Here is a 20099-nt window from a genome sequence, read left to right as displayed (position 1 = left end):
ATTCTAGGCTTCAGTTCCCTTTCCTCATCATGTGCTGTCTTTTTGCCAGGTTGAGCAATATTGCTAGGGTTGCCAACCTCCAGGTGGTAACTGGAGATCTCCTAGTATTATGTTTGATCTTCAGATGACCACAATCTGGAGAAAAATGGCTGCTTTGGAGGATGGACCCTATGACATTATACCTTAATAGTGTTCCTCCCCTCCCCAAACCTTGCCCTCCCCAGCCTCCACCCCCAACATCTCCAGGTATTTCCCAGTCCATAGCTGGCAACCCTAACTAAAGCAACATAGAAATTGAGCAGTTCTGCTTTCTGCATAATCTGTCAAAAGACAACTTTCCTCTCCTTGCAATGGGCCTACCACTTCCTTGTTCTTTTTCTTTCTTTGAAAATAACCAAAGAACCCTTTTTTGTTGTGGTATGCATCTCTTACAAACCTAAACTCTTACTGAGCTTCAGGTTTTTTTAACACTTTTCCTACAAGCACTGTTTTTTTTTTTGTTTATATTCATCTTTGGATACATGGCTCTCCTTCCCTTCCCTGCATGTATTTTTCTTTTTAAGGCCGGCTAAGCTGAGTTTGTGTGACTGGCTCAAGGTCATCCAGTGAGCTGCCATGACAGTGTGGCAATTTGAACCTGGATTTCCAAGATTCTAACCATTACACCACACTGGCCCTCTACTTCCAAGTATACCTCCTTAGGATTACTCCTTATGTAATTTACTTAATTGTTCTTATAATGGTATTTCTCTATTGCGGGTAGAGGTGTGGCCCTTCTTGCTCGGTAACTTGATTCGCAGAATAATACGCCGGGCAATGTATATAGTGTGGGTAATAAAACTGGCCATAGCCAAAGACTTTATTAACAGAAAGCACAGGAAAGCAAATTGGCGCAGCATGGGAGGTGATCCAAGCATCTGGGCAGCCCGAGTGCTGTTCCCCAGAAGAGAACCAATTCCTCCAGCCCGCCTGCTGGAGGAATGTAACCGAGCGGAAGGTTGGAGTGAGACATTCCAGACCGGTGAAGTGCCCATGACTGGAGCCCCTTCTCCATCCCCCGCTAGGGGCGCAAGCTCCTTAGCCCCCCGTGGGGCGTTCCAACCGTGGGCTTGCTCCACCCCTGCCTCTTAAGGAGGTGTAATAACAGGGAAGCTCCCCCAGCTCCCCTTGCCAGTGGATTACCCCCCATGCGCAACCCGCAAACGGCTATGACACTAAGAAAACATTTAAACATTTCCAAAAAACGGATTGGGTGGGTGGGAAAGTCCCACGCCGTCCAGAAGCAGAGTGGGCTGTGGACCACAAGGCAGAGCCTTTTATAGGCTCTGCCTTTGGCCCACTCTGATAATGCGCCTCGCGCCTCATGAGAGTGCGTCTCCAATTAGATGCGGCCCTCTGCGCATGCGCAGATCGGGCTGAAGCCACTGTGCCCTATGCGCATGTGCGGAGTGGCCGCGCATGCCCAGAACGGGCCATGAGGCCCTCACCGGGCCCCTCTTCCCTCCCGCAATGGCGGCCGCGTCTCAGGCGCGGCCACGCTTTATTGCAGTTAGTACTGCCCAAGTAATTTGTATCTACTGGAGTGAGAGATAATTATACCACCAGACAACGGCCATATTGAATCTTCTACTGAATGCTATGTCTGGTCACAGCCTAATGTCAGAACCAGAAGTGAGGGAGGATCCCATCTTATGAACAGGAGGTAGATGTGTTAAATTGGGGACAGAATGACCATAATTTCTTATTATCTCTAGAAAGGAAAAAAAATGCTCTGAGTGAAGCTAGATTCTAAAATGGCTTTTTGCAGGATCAAATATCCCAGCTCATTAGTGAAAAGGATAGCATTTTTCAAGCCTTTCCCAGAACAGGAAGAGTGCTTTATGCAAAAGAGCTCTCTCATGCTTCCGCTATTGTGTAAGTCCGTGGCAAATAACCTCAGATAAGGTACTGGACGCATTTCAAATGTGTTAAACTGTTCACTATTAAATTAATGCAGCCCTTTGACTGTTTCTGGACGTGATGTTCCCATTGTTGTGACATGGCAAGAAAGAAGAAGACTTCTGAGGCATTTTATACCCCGAATACTGAAACAGATAGAATCAATACTATAAATTGTAGCTCACAATTGCTGAGATGTAGAAAAACAAGGTGTCGATCATGAGTATTGAATTCCTCTATGCTGCAGTCTCATTAGTTGCACTAGATGCTCCTGGCAGTTTAAGCAGGCTCTGTGAGGTAAGCCTGAAGCATAAATAAAACATAATGAAAATTTAGAGAAAATGGAAATAAAAAGGAACATGAACAGAACAACACAGTGAGAATAATGGTCACGTGACAAGATGGTGATAATTAATTATTGGGATGTATATACCCAAAAACACAAAATGCTTAAATTCAAAATGCAGTCTAAACCTCCCCCCCCCGAAAACCCCATAAAGAATAGTAATATTTTTTTTAATGATGATTTAAAATGAGCAGGGTTGTCGGTTTATTAAGGAATTTTCACTTAAGTGTAGCACTGATGCACAAGTGAATATCACTGTATCTGATATTGTAAATGGCTATTTTGGGCAGATGATGAAAGTACCAAACAAGACAGGGAAAAACCCCTCCATGTATGCAGAACCATATGAATTTGTAAATTAACTGTCAGAAAAAAGACACGCAAAAACAGCTTGATGAGAACTACATTCTTTCCTAAGATGAACGTTTGGAGCATCTGAGTGGCAGTTAAAGGTGGCAAATGTTGCAGGGGAGAATCAACATGCTGAAGTCCCTGAATGTTTAGAAAATCCAGGAGGATAAGATTTTGAGGAATGTAGTTTCCAGGCCCAACCCCCACCCACCCACACATGCAATATGACTCACACCTTGTATACATAGTGTTATTTAACTGTATCTTGATGACTTAATCTCAAATGGAAGAGGGCAGGTTTCAGGGGATTTTGTTTTGGTCACTTTTTGTTAATTGCTCAGTTGTTATTTTGGTTATAGTCTGTTGATTTGTTATTGAATTTTTTAATTGAATTTTTTTAAAGTAGGGACTTAACAAGTTGGCTCCTCTTATTTTTTTTTTCATTCTCTGTCAGCCATTTCCAAAACCATATGTATCCTCTGTCTTGCATCCTTCTTCTTCAGTTGTTCTTTGTTTGTTTTTTTCTTTCTCCATGATTAATTAATTTGACTGGAAGCCACATCAGGTCTGGCAACCCATTTTGCCACCCCAAGCAAACTTGATGGCTACAGCAAGATGAAGAGGGGATACCTCATCCCTCATCATCCTGGTGAGCTGCAGAAGTCCTATTGAATGGATGATTGTGGGCAGCAATTGCAGAGATTTGAGAGATGATGACAGGTATAAACCATGCCTGTCCCTTTCCTCCTAAAAATTGCATTTATTTGGCATCCCGGTCAACCATTCAGGTTGGGTGATGAACGATCTGTGTAATACCATACCTGTTGAAGATGGTGTAGGATGGGGATAGACTATGGGCACTATTGTTTTTCAAGAGACCATGTCTGGTACAGGCATTGAATGGTTTATAGAGGTTTTTACACATTTAATTGTGTAAATGGTGTTTCTGGTTTGGGAAAAAAAGGTGACATGTGAAGGGATGTTCCCTTTAAATGTATTCAGTTATGGTAGTATATTTCCCTGTACTTCTGTGAAGTGTCTTCTTTTATGAAAAGAAGTAACAGCAACACTTTCTACTGTCCAGCTTTCCCAATATTCAGACAGAATTCTGTATGATTAAATTTTGTATTGATAAAGAGAAATGCCTTTGGTGATACCCAATCATACTATGTCGGTATTGTAGGAGGTCTTCGATGCAGAGAAGAATAACGTTGGAGGTTGAACTGATCTCATCTGTTTGGTTGCACAGCCCAAATCTGCCAATTTTGCTTTTCTGAACAATGATTTGAGATAAGCTATTTGAACTCATTTCATTTTCCCTGTATAGAAGAGAGATTTCAGTTCCAGGCTATATTTTCTCTTCTCCTGCTTTAGTTTTCGTAGTTGATCATTCTTATCACTTATATGAAGTGCTTCACAGTTTCAAGTCACTGTTGTTGACTAATTATGCCTCACTTTAATTGCCATTAACATCAACATTTTCCTAGATAATGTACTGTGTCATAGTGCCTTAGATACTGCATTTATTTCCTGTTTTATAAATGATGGACTAATGCAAAATCTGCCAGCACAATAGCTGTTTATCATTGTCTTTCTTGCAGTGACCCAGTATACAGGAGTATCTTGTTTTGTTTATTGCAGGCGAGATTCGTTTATTAAAAAAATAAGCTACAATGTAAATGGGGATGGGGCTTGGAGGGGAGATCCTCTAGAATTTAATTTATTTAAATGGAAGCCTGTTTGGTCCTGAACACTGAGATTTGCAATATGAATGGCAGGTTTAGACTGTAGATACCCTACATAAACTAACCATGATCCTCTGAAAACCAGACCAAATAAAAACGTCTCATAGCATCAAGCAAATGTGCTTCTGGTTTCACAAGTCTCTGGGTGGAGGAAGTTTTGTAGCTGTCAAAAGCCCCCAAGGATGACTTTTTAATGACAGAGACCACAGCCCATGAGGCCATTTTGCTTGGTGCACAGAGCCAGGTCTCCATCCGATTCACTGAGATTCTGGCTATTCTACTGGGGCCAGTGATGCAGAAGAAGACAACAGTCATGTCACAGCAAGATGTGTTTCTCTCCATGGCACAATCTGTGCTAGACCAAAGATGGCAGGGGGGTAGGTTTTAAATTTGAGGTTGGACGCCTGTTTTTATATTTTTATGTATTAATCTGTTTTCGCTGGTTTTAAGTTATTTTATTGTTGACATGAGATGGAGCCTATGTATTTATATTGTATGTGTGATTTGCTCCTGCTGTCTCTGAACTTTTGCTGTTCACCGCCCGGAGCCCTTCGGGGATCGGGCGGTATATAAGACGAAACAATAAATAAATAAATAAATAAATAAATAAATAAATAAATAAATAAATAAATAAATAAATAAATAAAGGGGGGGCAGGCAATTTCCTCAAATTGAGATTGAACGGAAAGATCAAGAGTGGCATGCAAGGGAGGGGAAGGAGTGAGGGATGTCATGCAAGGGAGGGGAGGGAAGGGGAGGGAAGGGAAGGGGAGGGGGCCCGGCATCTGGACATGGCCCACCCACCCTAGCGGAGGGAGGGAAAGGGAAGGGAGGAGTGGCATGCAAGGGAGGGGAGGGAGTGAGGGATGGCATGCAAGGGAGGGGAGGGGAGGGGAGGCAACCACAGATGCCAACGAAATATTAGGAGCAAAAACTACCAGACCTTGGCCACACAACCCATAATAGCTAGTTGATTCCAGTCATGAAAGCCTATGGCAATCCATATATCAGGCATGACTTATGCCTACCATTGACTCCCAGAGCTGGACAGCCATCAGCTCAGTCCAATGTGAATCCCTAACATTCTGGCTGTGGCACTGGAACTTGGCTGGATCCATGTGTCTAGCCAAGCACAACCCTTGTCTCCAACCAGCCCCATCATCTGTCTGCCTACCAGCATTCTCACAGGCAGAGGATACATTTATTTTCAGCACATAGACCCCAAAGGCTGCCTGCCTCTAATTCCTCCTGGTCTGTGGAATGTAGGGGAGGCATCTGTTCCGTCTTTTGATGCCAAACTGTGTAAGCCCTCATAAATCAATACAGTCCATTGAATTGTGCTTAGAAGAAAACAGAGATGTCAACAAACAATCTGGCATAATGGTATAATGTGCTCTTGGCATCTGACTGACATGCTCTGCATAAACTGGTATAACTGTCCCAGGTTCAAATGGAAGCACCCTGCGTGATTTTGGGTCAATCACATACTTTCAATCTACCCTACCTCATGGGATTGCTGAAAGGGTAAGACAGAAGAGAGTGATGCAAGTTGTGTTGGGTCTTCATTGGGAAGAAAGGTGGTGTGAAAATGCAGCACGCATGTATTAAATATAAATAACAAACAAAATAAATCTAATTATTCATAACAAGTAGAGGTAAGAGTCTCAAAACAGGGTGCCAAAGTTATAATAAAATGTTTTGTGAGCAGCGGGAACTTCAGTTACAAAATGTATTTGCAAATGTGACAGTTTGCAAACTGCCTTTCACCCAACTTCAGGATTGAAGGCAAACAGCAGAAAAACCTAAGAATACTGAAATATATTAAAATCATTCAGTATTAATTTTTTGTTTTGCCATAAAGCTGACATCCAAACACATAATTTTCTGGTATTGATTAAATTATAGCCTTCATTACTAATATTTCAAAATCTATCCCTCTATATTCTCTTGCAAAGTAAAATACAAACTTGATGTAAATCCACTCTTACTATGTCGGCCCCAAGAAATGTAACTATATTTTATTATTTAGATTTGGAACAGAGATTGCTGTGGCCACCTAGGCTGATTACCTCTTTTGAGATCTAGATAGGAGCAACATGCCCCTGCTAGTTCTAAATCTCTCATTGGCCTTCAATACTATCTGTTGTAATATCCTACTTAGCTGCCTCTTGCCACTGGGAAGGGGGGTATTATGGTGTTTTCAGTCCTGTCTTGGGGGTTGCACTCAGAAGGTGGTTCTGGGGGATTCCTTCTCTGCCCCATGGTTATTGGTCTGTGTAGTTATGTCGGGTTTGATATTACCCCCCATGCAATTTAATATCTATGTGAACCTGCTGGGAGAGGTCATCAAGAGATTTGAGTTGTACCATCACTAATACATGGATGATAACCAGCTCTCTCTTTCTTGTATTGTCGAAGGCTTTCACGGCCGGAATCACTTGGGTGCTGTGTGGTTTCCGGGCTGTATGGCCGTGTTCTAGCAGCATTCTCTCCTGACGTTTCGCCTGCATCTGTGGCTGGCATCTTCAGAGGATCTCTGAAGATGCCAGCCACAGATGCAGGCGAAACGTCAGGAGAGAATGCTGCTAGAACACGGCCATTCAGCCCGGAAACCACACAGCACCCAAATCTCTCTTTCTTGCTCATCAAATTTGAGGATTCTATTGATGATCTGCACTGGTGCTAGGAGTCAGTAAGGAGCTGGATGAAGGTTAACAATATGAAACTTAATCCTGAAAACAATTCTTCGGTTTTTGGTAGACCAGGTACTTCAGATCTCTCCTGTCTTGGATGGGGTTATACTCCCCTGGAAAGGCCAGGTTCACAGCCTGGGAGTGCAACAAGACACAGTGGTCACCTTAGAAAACCATGTGGCTGCAATGGTTTCAGCCAGATCTAGCTGCAATGATCCATGCCTGAGTTGCATCTAGACTAGATTATTGCAGTGTGCTCTACTTGGACTACTCCTGAAGAATGTTTGGAGGCTGCAACTAGTGCAGAATGCTGCGACTGGATTGTTGGTTGTGTAATTACAGCAGCTGATCCATGCCTGAGCCCAATTCAAGGTGTTGGTTTTGATCTTTAAACCAATTATGGTTTGGTACTGGGGTATCTGAAGGACCATCTTCTCCTATATGTTTCTTCCTGGGAATTAAGATCATAGGGACAGGCCTGCTCGACTCTCCCATCACTCAAAGAAGCTCATTTAGTGGATATGTGACAGAGGGCCTTTTGTGGCAGCTCCACAATTATGGAACAACCTTGCCTGGACCCCTCTCTTCCAGTCTTTAGGAGGCAGTTGAAGATGGTTTTATTTAGGGACACATTTGGTTACGTTTACTAACAGTCCTGAATTGCTGTTTTAAATATTGGTTTTTATATTTTAATGTATTTTATTTTATGTATTTTATCTATGTTGTAAACAATGTATGTTGTTGCCTTGAGCTCAGTAAGGAAAAAAGCCAGTTAATAAATGCTTTCAATCAATCAGTCAGTCAGTCAGTCAGACCAGGAAGTAGATAAATGTGAAAGTTCACTACCTGAGACCTTGAAAGCTGCTGTCATTCTGTGTGAAGCCAGCATGGTGCAGTGGTTAAGAGCGGCAGACTCTAATCTGAAGAACCGGGTTTGTTTTCCCACACCTGCACATAAAGCCTACTGCGTGACCTCGGGCTAGTCACAGTTCTCTCAGAACTCTCTCTGCCCCACCTACCTCACAAGGTGTCTGTTGTGGGAAGAGAAAGGGAAGGAATTTGTAAGCTGCTTTGAGACTCGTTAAAAGATGAGAAAAACTGGGTATGAAAAATAACTCCACTCCTCCTCTGAGTTAGACAGTACTGACCTTGAAGGCAACTTCATGGTGCCTGAGCCTATAGTTGAGGGGGGAATCAGCAGAAATCAGAGACTCTTCCTTGCATGAATGGAAATGCCTTCTGCTTGTGATGGGATACCACTGAAACTGGACATTTAGTTTGCATAACTGAATGCAAATGAGAGTTCCTTTCTTGAGCATCAGTTCTCTCCAACTGAAGTTGTGATTACTTTTATCCTTGAACAGGCCAGGCATAATTACTACCAATGATTATTGCTGATGGTTGCTTTTTTGTTACATGGGAATAATCATGATGGTTACTCAAATTGGGTAATGCTGCAATTAATGTTGAAGAACCGAGTTGTCCTTGGAGGAATCTGGGAATGGCCCAACTGTAGGGTGAAGTAAAACATCAGCACATCTTAAGAAGTTAAGTATTTTAGGATGTTTCACTGAGAAGAACTACATTATTTATACATAGGTTTTCAGGACTTTTTAAAATCCTTTTAATTTTAATCCTTTTTGTCTTGAGCAACTACTTCCATATGACTGTCTGAATCAACTTCAAATAAATCCTAGACAATTTTAAGGTTATATTTTAGTGGGACTCTGTGATAGCATCCACATGTCAACCACAATGATGTCTGTAGGAGAATGAGTTTCAATCTTTTGGTGCTTTTTTGATATGACAAATAGGGTAGGAATATATTTGCTCAATTTAAGAATTCAGACTTAACAGCACAATCCTAGAGGGTTGGAGAATAGGTTTAGGGATCCGATCAATACTTACACCAACATATCATGCAGATATGCCAGTTATCCTTCAGTGCCACTACTTCACTCTTGGATGTTGGTATTGCTGTACAGTGGCTACACACTGGAGCAACTCAAGCACAGGACTCTGTATTGGCATAGTTGTAGGGGGATTGCAGGGGTTGTCTGGAGTTAGTCTGCTCCATAATATATTTCAGCCCAGGAATGCCCCATGACAGAGCTGCAAAGTTGCACCGAGAAGTGGTGCAGCCCATAGGAAGCCATAGAGTGACAAAAAACAAATCTCTCCCCCCCCCCAAATGCTGCAGGCCCCAAGTAGCTCTGGATGCCAGTCAAGGGTCTGACCAATTACCCTCTCCCCTGTGGCAACCAAGACCTCTCCCCAGTACCACCCTAACTGGACAGAGGCTGAGAAAGTGTTGCTGTATAGGTTGATGATGGAGCATGTGAGTATAGCCTTAGGAAGCATCAGGAGCAGCTCTGCCATCGAATGCTGCCAGCCTTCTGGTGCATGTTGGTGGAACAGCTCTCTGCACTAGGACATGCCATTGGACAGAGTTGTCCAGGCCACTATTCCTTTGTGCCAAGCCAGGAGGAGATGGAGTTGAGCAAGGGGGAGAAAGATCATGGGGGAGCTGGGTGCTGAGAAAGATAGCAATATGCCCACATGAGCTCAGGCTCCACTCTCTGTCCCCCCAACCCAGGACCCTTTCCCCTGATCTTTGTAGCTTGCTTGTGTGTAGAAGATCTCATCAGAAAAAGCCCTTCCAAGTAGAATATTTTATGATTGAGGGGTTTCTTTACCCAATATAAGCAGACTCAGGGCTTCTTTAAAGTTGAGAGCATCAAATATTGTTCTGATAGCATAAATTTGAAGTTTACATTCTTTAACATTTGTTGAGAAAGTTGTGGCATGTAGTTGAGGTGATTAGTAATGCAAATAATTTTAACAAGGATTAGAACTGCTAACATTGAAGGATAATATTAACACAAATCCTTTCAGTAAGAGAAAAGAAACATTTAAAGCAAATACTGTTTTCAAAGACCTGCTGCATTATCACATTGCAACATAACAAGCTCCTTGATGTTTGATTAGGAATGTCTGAAGAAGAATTTGGAAAATTAGAAACAACTGGCAGAATTGTGTCAGTTTTGTCATGTTTTATTTTTAGTTGATATAGTTCTCTTTTAAAATTGGATCTGTTTCAAGAATTAGCAAATAAGTTATTCTCATTTATTTAGGAATGGCAAGAAATTTAGAATGAGTATTCTAACTGCAGAAGAGCAATAAGGACTGTTATTTACTTGTTGCATTGTGTTATGAGGTTACATGCAACAGATCTTGGCAGATGTTCTACATCTATGTATAATTGTGAATGGGCAAACGGGATCACATTGGCAAACTTTTTGTAAGGAATTCCATAGAAGCAGAAATAAAAGGCTCTTTGGTGAAAAAAGACCGTTTATTCAGACATCTTAGAAAGCTCAAGTACACGCAGTGGCAGGAATGGCACTTCCCGCCAGAAGCACAGGTTATAACTCTATTCATCCCATCCCCCTCCCGGCTTCCCATAGGAGCAGGGAGACCTCATCTCAGCATGAGAGATAAAGTCTCGCCGATGAAGCTATTATCGCCCTGGCTGTGGAATGTACTCCAAGGTTAGTGGCTGCTCTCACCATCAACACCATTGAAACCTTTACACTCTGCCTCCCTTAAAGACCCCTCCCCAGGTTTTATGCGGAAGAGGTGGAAAGCAGAAATAAGAGGGTGGAAGCGTCAATATTTTCGAATAAACCCATTGATTATACCCAGAGGAATATCCCACCCAAGAGAGACTAAATGTACAGCGTTTGCGAATAAAGCGAGGCCAGGATGGCGTCAATTTAAGTAGTGCTTGTGGCCATCAATAATAGTTGGTGAGAGTCTCTCCGGTAGTGCGTGCCAGGCATCGAGCCGAAGGAGCCTCCTTGAGTAAACTGGAATGGAAGACAGGATGAATGTTACTAGAGAGTTAAGAAGCCAAATCCAATCGGGCAGTGACATCATTAATCACTTTAGTAATCTGAAAAGGTCCCACAAATCTTTTGCCTAGTTTGGAAAATTTATGCACGTCTCTGAGATTTTTTTGGTAGACAAATACACCCAAAGCGCCCATGAGAGGAAAATCCGGCGGTGCTTATCCGCTTGCAGCTTTTAAGTCCTTAGCCTGTTGTAGGCGGTCTGGACCGATTTCCATCCCTCGACTGAGGATGAAATCCATTGTTAAAGCTCCTGGAGGATCAAAGCTGTATACAGCGGTAGTTCGACAGCTTGGCAGAGCAATGACCAGACTTACAATTTCAAAGGGGGTTTTCTTTGTACTGCTATGAACCGCATTGTTATAGGCGTACTCCATAAGCGGAATGAGCTCGCACCAATTGTCTTGGTGGTAGTTGGTGTAACAACGTAAATACTGCTCTAGGGTTCTGTTAGTTCTCTCCGACTCTGCCGTCACTTTGAGCGTGGTAAGAGGCGACGCCCGAGGCGGCCTAACAACCCAAAGCGCCTTCCAGAACTTAGAAATGAATTGGGGGCAGCGGTGGGAGACCACCTTAACGAGGGCGGAGTGCGGAGGCGGTAAACATGTTGAATGAACAGCCGTGCTAACTTAGGAAGCGGAGGGATGGAAGCACATGGAATAAAATAAGGCTTGTTTAGAAAATACCACCACCCACCACCACCCACAGAACCGTGTTGCCATGACTTTTCGGGCAAATCTGTAATAAAATCCATGGAGATGACTTCCCAAAGGCGGAGGAGGGCCGGGGAGAGATTTCAACAGCCCATGGGGCTTTCCGGAATAGTTTTGGCTTCTGCACAAACAGAGCAACCTTTAATATCGCCCTCAATGTCCTTAGCATTGCGCCACCAGCCGGGCCAAATGCAGAGTTTTCAGAAGCCAAAATGTCCAGCCGAGCGGGCATCGTGGCAGGCTTCAAGAACCTGCTAACTGCTTGGAGGAGAGCCGCGTACCAACAATCCCCATGTAAACTCCATTCTCCCAAGCGCAATTGAAGTCACTTTCCTCCGCTGGAGGCTCGTGCCGCCCAGCCTCCTCGAGGATTCCGTGGAAAGGAGGCAGGCTAGGAATGGAAGGCGGTGAAAAAGGAGGAGTGGACGTTTGAGATCGGGTGACAGCCAGTCCTAACTGGGAGGGGGAGAGAACAGTGCGTGGAATGTCACCAAGTAAGGCAGCTCCACCCCCCCCTCGGGTAAGAAGCGGGCGATCAGCCAGTTTATTGGTTTTCCGGGGGAAAAAATGGACTGTGAAAGAGAAGCGAGAAAAAAAAAATGTCATTATGGCGGAGTTGTTTCGCGGACATCTTGAGGGGTGGAAAGAAGCGGCCAGGTTTTTGTGATCCGACCAGACCTGAAAGGGTGTTTAGCCCCCTCCAGCCAGTGGGCGCCAAGTGGAAGTGCTACTTTGATGGCTGCAGTCTCTTTATCCCCACTGGCCAGTCAGTTGAGTTCAGCACGGGAGAATTTCTTTGATAAATAAGCACCGCGGAACCAGCCTACCATCTTTATTTTCTGCAACAGGGCTGCCCCAAGCCGCTTTGTCCGAGGCATCCGCGTGAACCACAAGCGGGAGATCTGGGTCAGGAGTGCTTTTAGGATAAGGTTAGGTGGTAAAAGCAGACTTTAAGAGCTGAAAGGCTGTTTTGACATTCTTCAGACCAGGAAAGGGGCCCTGGGCTTGGCGGACAGTGGATCTTACCCTTAGTGCGTAAGAGGTCTGTGAGAGGAGGAGAGTCCAGCTCAGCGGGTAAATTATAAAGAATCCACGATAGAAATTAGCAAAACCAGAAAGATTGGAGTTCGCTGCGGTTGGTGGGGGGCAGGCCATTGGAGGACAGCGTCAATTTTAGCAGGATCCATTTTAAGCCCTCGGCGAGATCCGATAACTTAAATAGTCAATGGAGGTCTGGTGGAAGCTTATCATTTGGAGAGTTTGGCAAAGAGTTGTTGAGTATTTCAATATAGAACCAATGCTTCATGCTTCTATGGTTTGTGAATAAAATTAAGCGTCATCTAAGTATACCTAGCTCCCTTGTACAATAAATCATGGAGAACTTCGTTGATGAGGGCCATAAAGCCCGGGGGCCCCACTTAACCCGAATGGCATTGTTAAGTATTCAAACTGTGTCCAAACTTTGTGTTAAGCGCGTCCAGTGTTCATAGCGCTTCAGCAATTCTGACCCTGTAATAAGCTTCTCTCAAGTCCAATTTAGTAAAGATCGCCCTTTGCCCAGTGCATCCTAAAAGGTCATGATCAAAGGCAAAGGATATTTATTGGACAGGGAGACTGCGTTGAGACCTCGATAATCTGTGCAAAGCGTAAAAGACCCATCTTTCTTTTACAAACAAAGCGGGAGCAGCGTGTGTGTGTTTTTGGTAATGCCATTATGAACCCATGGCGAGGGTTCTTGTCCAAGAAGGCGAAGTTCCTTCTCTTCATTGGGACTCATCACGGTAGATTCTACGCTTTGGGCAGTTAAGCCCCTGGCTGTATAACGATTTTTTGCAGTCGAAGTGTCTCTATATGGGTGGCAACTGATGCATTCTTGCTCTGAAAAGCTCTGGCTAGATCTTGAAATGCGCCCGATTGGGATGCCAATAGAATCGGGGCAATGGCTGATGAAGCCAGGGAGGGTGTGTCAGGAAAGTTGAGTTTTCCCAATTCATGTGTTCACCGCAGGGAGGGTCAGTGAATTCTAAGATCCGTTCTTTCCAAATGAACTTTGGTTCATGCTAACAATAACCATGGCATACCCAAAACTATGGAGTGTTTGGCCACTGGTAAAATAAAACTAATTTTCTCCCAATGGTGGTATAGCGGAGGAGAACCCGGTTGTGTTTTGAACTGGGCGGTCCTTACGTTCGAGAGGGCTGCCGTCCATTTGGGTGAATGGTATGGAGCTTAGCCAGGAATTTGGTCGGAATTCCGGCTCCTCTGCCACCTGGGGCGTGGCGCAGTATCAGGAGCAGCCAGAATCCACAAGGGCGAGGCTATAATCGCGAGTATGTTTAAGCGGGTTGGCCAGAAGCGGCAGACCTTGGTAATGGGGCTGCCTTCACTCCGCAGCGTCAGGAGTGGGGACCCATATCCATGGGGGCTGAAGAAAGGCAAACAGCTGCTTCCCCTCCCTCTGGGTGCGCCCGATGACTGCCTTGAAAAGAGCCCGTCCGGGCGGCCCGACTGCGTGGTGGCTTGGCAGATGGGGTCGCGGCGTGGCTGGAGCGGTTGGTTTTGTTTCTTCGGACAGTTGGCGGCTAGATGACCTGGTCCTCCAGCAGTAAAGGCACAATCCCAGTCGGCGGCGGCTCAGAAGATGGTCTCGGTAAGAGTGGCTGAGCTTTGCCTTGGTGGATATTAGCGAGCTTGATGGTGACTGCCTCCGGCATGGCGTATTCAAAGCGAGAGCGCCACCTGGGATCCCAACTGGATCCAATCAGCAATAGTCGCGAGAACCGAATTAAAACACCGTTTCCGCAGCTTGCCGTCAACAGCATCTGAAGTATTGGCATTTCATGCGTTCAGGCCACTCAGGAGGAGTCGAGCAGCCGCCCGCCCACGGAAATTCCTGGGCAAATTCTGCAAAGCGGTCGATTGCCCTGCTGGATAGTTTTGATGGTCGCGGATAGCCTTACCTCATTTTCGGCCGGATCGGAAGCGCTCTTAAGGCTTGGAGGAATCACGGGCCACCGTCACGCGGAAATCTTCATCTTGCAAATCCAAAAGGGTCACAAACCAGTCGGCTGCTGCCCCATCAGGACTGAGCCCGATGTCCGTATTTACCGGCATCGGAACCCGGTATAAATCATCATAGTCCTCCATGTGGGCATCGAGGTTGCAAAATGAAGTAAGGAAGCTTGGAGGCGGTCCCATCAAAGCGAGGCAGGTATCGGGGGCCTATAAAGTAACCTTTTCCGCGGCTCTTAAGAAGCCGTGGCGTGATTTACCGCAGGTTGAGCAGGTTAGGCGGGCGGTTGCACAGTGGGGCGGAATCGAGTGCGGGTGCGGCTGGCGTTTGAATTGGCAGGACCCAGCCACGTTGCCCCTCTGGCGCCCGGCAGTATCAGTAACAGCATAGACTCCAGCAGGGGCTTCTGGTCTGCTGCCTCTCAGTTCCTCTCCAGCGCGGCCAGCTCTCTCTCTTAGCGAGGGTCAATGCATACCAATTCGCATGCAGGGCTGCTTTTCGTTCCAATTTAGCCAGTTCGATCCCGTTTAATAGCTGCAGTGAAAGCTCACTTTCGCGTCGCGCCAAAGGCCTGAAGCACCGGCGTTGCCGCTGTAAATCCAGTCTGGAGTGTTCCAGGACCTTATCATGGACTGACAGATTCTGCGCGCATATTATCGTTGGGCGCATCTTTGGCGCAGTCCAACTTCGGTTGAACTTCTTTCGCGTTGCTGTTCCGGTCCCTCTGCAGGTTTGGCGCTCTTGCTGCAACTGTGCCCGTTCACTCCTCCCATAGCTGGCGTTCCGCGGGTCCATGCTTCAGCAGGCATCTCGCAGTCGGCCCACTTCCTCATCCCAGTTCTCTTTCGATGGGAGGAACAGATCCGGCGGCGCTGGGAGTGCAGGCTTTCGGACTCTTCCTCATCTGGAAGCCGAGACATCGGAGACACGTAGCCACCCGGTGGCTCCACAAAATTCAACGCTGACCGGGATCAGGGGAGTCGATCCGGGCGGCTCTGGACACCCCTCCCAATCCCAGGTTTAGTCCCGATGTCGCCGGGCCGGGCTGATGCTATTGCCGGTGGTTCAACAGGAGCATCACCAAAATCACGAGTCCAGGAATGGATTCAATGGACTCCTGGGTTGCCATGAAAGGTGGTCAGGCCGTCTCCTCCATGACAGGTTGCATCTGAGGTTTTGTAATCCATGCGGCGGTAGAGATCCGATCCACAGGCTCGATCCATAGACCAGCCCCCCAAGCGACTCATGTAAAGTCCCCATGGTGGTCGTCCGTCCCTCGTTCCAGCGGAGTAAAGGAAGACTTCGTTGCTGCAATCACGAGGGCGGGGAAAGGAAGTCACCAGCGAGACCCGTTCTCCGCCCGGTTCCTCCAAGATCCAGAAGGGAAAGGTCGGAACCTACTTTGGGGCTACCGCACCTTCGCAGTAATATTCAACCTCTCCATGCGAAGACACCAGAGGTCCATTGAACTAGGGATGTAGATGAAATAGGATTCCTGCCAAAATGTAAGGAATTCCATAGAAGCAGAAATAAAAGGCTCATTGGTGAAAAAGGCCGTTTATTCAGACATCTTAGAAAGCTCAAGTACACGCAGTGGCAGGAATGACACTTCCCGCCAGAAGCACAGGTTATAACTCTATTCATCCCATCCCCCTCCCGGCTTCCCATGGGAACGGAGACCTCATCTCCCGCGCAGAGATAAAGTCTCCGCCGATGAAGCTGGCCCATCGCCCGGGCTGTGGAATGTACTCAAGGTTAGGCGGCTGCTCTCACCATCAACACCATTGAAACCTTTACACTTTTCCCCAAAACTCAATGTGCCTGTTGGGCTTCGTTTACAGAACATACACATATACCACCAAATCATGTACATGTGGTCCAGGTCCCTTCATCTTCCAGAGTCTCCATTCTACCACACAGGGGCCTATGCTCAGACCATGTGTGCAATGTGTGGAGGTTTGGTGATGGACTAGCATGTGTGACCCCAGTCTTCCCAACCATGTATTGACTACACTCTAGTTTTAAAATGCCTAGGGTAGTGGAAGCCGGATAATAACTGTCAAGGTAATTTATGACTGGTCCTTATATCCTAATTGCAATTGCTCAGCTAGGTAGCTGTTTTCAGTCCTCTAGGCATTATGTTACATGCCACTTATAAAAACCCATTAATTCCTTCTCTTAATGAGCCTTTTCATTAACATATTCTGCTCGAACAATTTCTGTTTTTTTCTCTGGAACAGGATCTTATCATCTTCAGCGAGGATGAACCTTCTACTTCTGCGGTGCAATCAACATTTCCTACCAGCGTCTCCAAAGACGAACAGGCCACAGATAAAAAAGTAAACACCAACACCTTCTGGAAAGCAGGTATGTAGAAAACAAAAGCAGAGTCTAAAGATTCACAAACAACATTTTAATTCCATTAAGGATGTCTCTCCTAAATATTAAAAATTTAGGATTACCCAGTGAAGTGGATTGACACTAGGTATAGGACTGGTAAGAAAGTGACTTTTCAGACAACATGTAACTTTCCTAAGATGTTGTGATGGTCACCAGTTTAGATGGCTTAGCGCATTCTCTGAGACCTCAGAAACTGTTGCCATAGAGATAATCAATGTCATACAATGAAACAGTTAGGATCTCAGGTGTGAGATGTTATTGATAGAAAAAAAAACATTTGGAACAGATGAAGTCTGGATTTTGTTTTTATGCCAGACCTTGTCTTCTTAGCAATAAAGGGGGAACCAACTGTAAGAAATCTCAGAAATTAGAAACCGAATTGATTTTTTCTTGTAAGTTGTTTGATGTTATCTTTTATATCACACCTCTTTAAAATGCAAGCGGGAATCATGTAACCAGTAATTTGTATGTGCAAAATAGGAAAGAAATGTGCCCTGGAATCATAGAGTTGTAAGAAACCACAAGGGCCATCAAGTCTAACCCCCTGCCATGCAGGCACAATCAAAGCACTCCTGACATATGATCATCCAACCTCTGTTTTAAAAACCTCCAAAGGTGGCTCCACCACTCTCTGAGGCAGCGAATTCCTTATGTTTAGGTGGAATCACTTTTCTTGCACCTTGAATCCATTACTCCGTGTTCTAGTCTTTGAGGCAGCAGAAAACAAGCTTGCCCCCTCTTCGACATGACATCCCTTCAAATATTTAAACATAGTTATCATGTCCACCCTTAACCTTTGCTTCTCCAGACTAAACCTTCCTATCTCCCTAGGCCTCTCTTCGTAGGGCATGGATTCCAGACTTTTTACCATTTTGGTTGCCCTCCTCTGGACCCATTCAAGCTTGTCAATATTCTTCTTAAATTGTGGTGCCTAGAACTGAACACAGCACTCTAGGTGAGGTCTGACCAATGCAGAGTAGAGTGGTACAATTACTTCCCTCCATTTAGACACTATACTCTTATTGATGCATCCCAGAATTGCATTGGCTTTCTTGGCTGCCATATCACACTGCTGACTCATGTTCAGTTTGTGGTCTACTAAGACTCCCAGATCCCTTTCACATGTACTGTTGTCAAGCCAGGTGTCACCCATCCTATATCTGTGCATTTCATTTTTTCTGCCTAAGTGTAGAATCTTACATTTATCTCTGTTGAAATTCATTTTGTTAGTTTTGGCCCAGCTCTCTAATTTGTCCAGGTCATTTTGAATCATATTATGGACAGAGAGGAACCAAAAGCATTGGTGTACTGAATCAGGTTCAGTTGTGTACTGAAGCAGGTTCAAGGTTTTGATGTTAACGTTCAAGGCTCTAAATGGTCTGGGACCTTTGTACCTTACCCTCCAAAGAGCATTATGCTGTGCAGATAACAGCTTGCTTGCTTGCTTGCTTGCTTATTTATTTATTTATTATTAATTTTATATACCGCCCTCCCCCTGAGGGCTCAGGGCGGTTCACAACAAGGTTAAAACATACATTAAAACAAAATGTAAATATCAATTACATAAAAACAGAACCCAATTAAAAATGTGGATGGTGTCTGGCTACCCCTCCTCCCCCCCTTGTGCCCACGGGAGGCCAGATGACATGGTAGATATATTTTTAACCAGGCTGGCCAAACGCCTGACATGGTAGATATATTTTTAACCAGGCTGGCCAAATGCCAGGCTGTCCAAATGCCTGGCGGAACAGGTCCCTCTTGCAGGTCCTGCGGAAACTCTGTAAGTCCCGCAGGGCCCTGATCTCCCTAGGGAGCCTGTTCCACCAGGTAGGGGCCAGGGCTGAAAAGGCCCTTCCCAGAGGCTTCTTGGCTCTGGCCATGGCTTGGTAGAACACTCTGTCAAATGAGACCAGGGCTCTGCAGGAGTATGACAGTTACAGACTGCCTATCAGTCTAAAATGCCAAGACAGTTGCAGCAGGTGCCTGTAAGATGATCTCTGAGGCATGTTGCAAATTTTCACAGGAAATGAACACTATGCCACATTAATTCCCATGCATGCACTCAGCAAAAATGAAGAAGCATACGCAGACTCTGAAAATACACCATGCATCAATACACCATGCATCTAATGGGATATTCTGGCAGTATGTCTTTTCTCATCTAATAGACTAAGGACAAGTTTTGTAGCTGAGGTGAAAAAATTACAAATTCATGGTGTGTTACATATAGGGGCTTTTGTTTTAGGGGCTTTTAAGAATGTTTCACAAATTGCTGGGGCTGGGATTCCATTGGCAGACTGGGAATTAGGCCTTCATGGTAGCTCCCCACCCCCTTGTCCTATTTTCCACCTCCCAGAAACTTTACACCCTTGGTAAGAAAAAAACCCAGGTATCTCTTTAAAATCTCCTCCTCCCCAATTTTGTCATGAAAATCACAGCCTCATGGCTGCCATCTATAAAAGAAAAAGGTTCCTTAAAATGTTCACACGTAATATGAGTGTTTTGTCAAAAGTGCATTCTCTGTACATTGGGTCACTTCCTTCTTTTCAATTGCAAAGGTATACCTGACATCTTTGGAGCTTAAGTTAGCCACAGGGAAGCCACTACATGAAAGAGCTTTGAAGGAACTCACAGCCCATACTCCCAAATCCTCATGCAGACAATGAAAATAACAATTGTGTAAAGTAATAGCAAGATAACTATTTCCATAGTAACCTGCTGCAGTAAAACCAAAGTAAGAATCTTGATTAACTTAAAAGACTAACAGGTTCATTTTCATCATAAGCTTTCATGGGCTACATCGTACTCCATCAAATACATACACATCCATGCACACATGCATACAAGTACATACAGGGGAAAATTGCAAACTAGATCAAAAGACAGTGAAATACAAGAAATGCAGGATGTGATATTTCTCTACAAAATTCAGATTGAGGTAAATACGATCCTAAACACTTTGTTGCCTGTTGTGAGTTGTCACTGTGCT

General features: G+C 44.9%; 1 protein-coding gene across 1 annotated transcript in view; it reads left to right on the top strand.

Annotated features, from left to right (window-relative positions):
- Window positions 1-20099, top strand: part of ENTHD1 (ENTH domain containing 1) — a 32865-nt gene that overhangs the window by 12473 nt on the left and 293 nt on the right. Inside the window, exon 4 of the mRNA XM_048501535.1 lies at window positions 16951-17077. Coding sequence (XP_048357492.1) covers window positions 16951-17077 — 127 coding nt within the window. The remainder of the gene's footprint in view (window positions 1-16950; window positions 17078-20099) is intronic.

The sequence above is a fragment of the Sphaerodactylus townsendi genome, linkage group LG06 (genome assembly GCF_021028975.2).
Source record: "Sphaerodactylus townsendi isolate TG3544 linkage group LG06, MPM_Stown_v2.3, whole genome shotgun sequence".
In the NCBI taxonomy this organism is placed as follows: domain Eukaryota; kingdom Metazoa; phylum Chordata; class Lepidosauria; order Squamata; family Sphaerodactylidae; genus Sphaerodactylus; species Sphaerodactylus townsendi.
The sequence above is the reverse complement of the archived record's forward strand: the minus strand, read 5'-3'. Positions and strand labels throughout refer to the sequence as shown.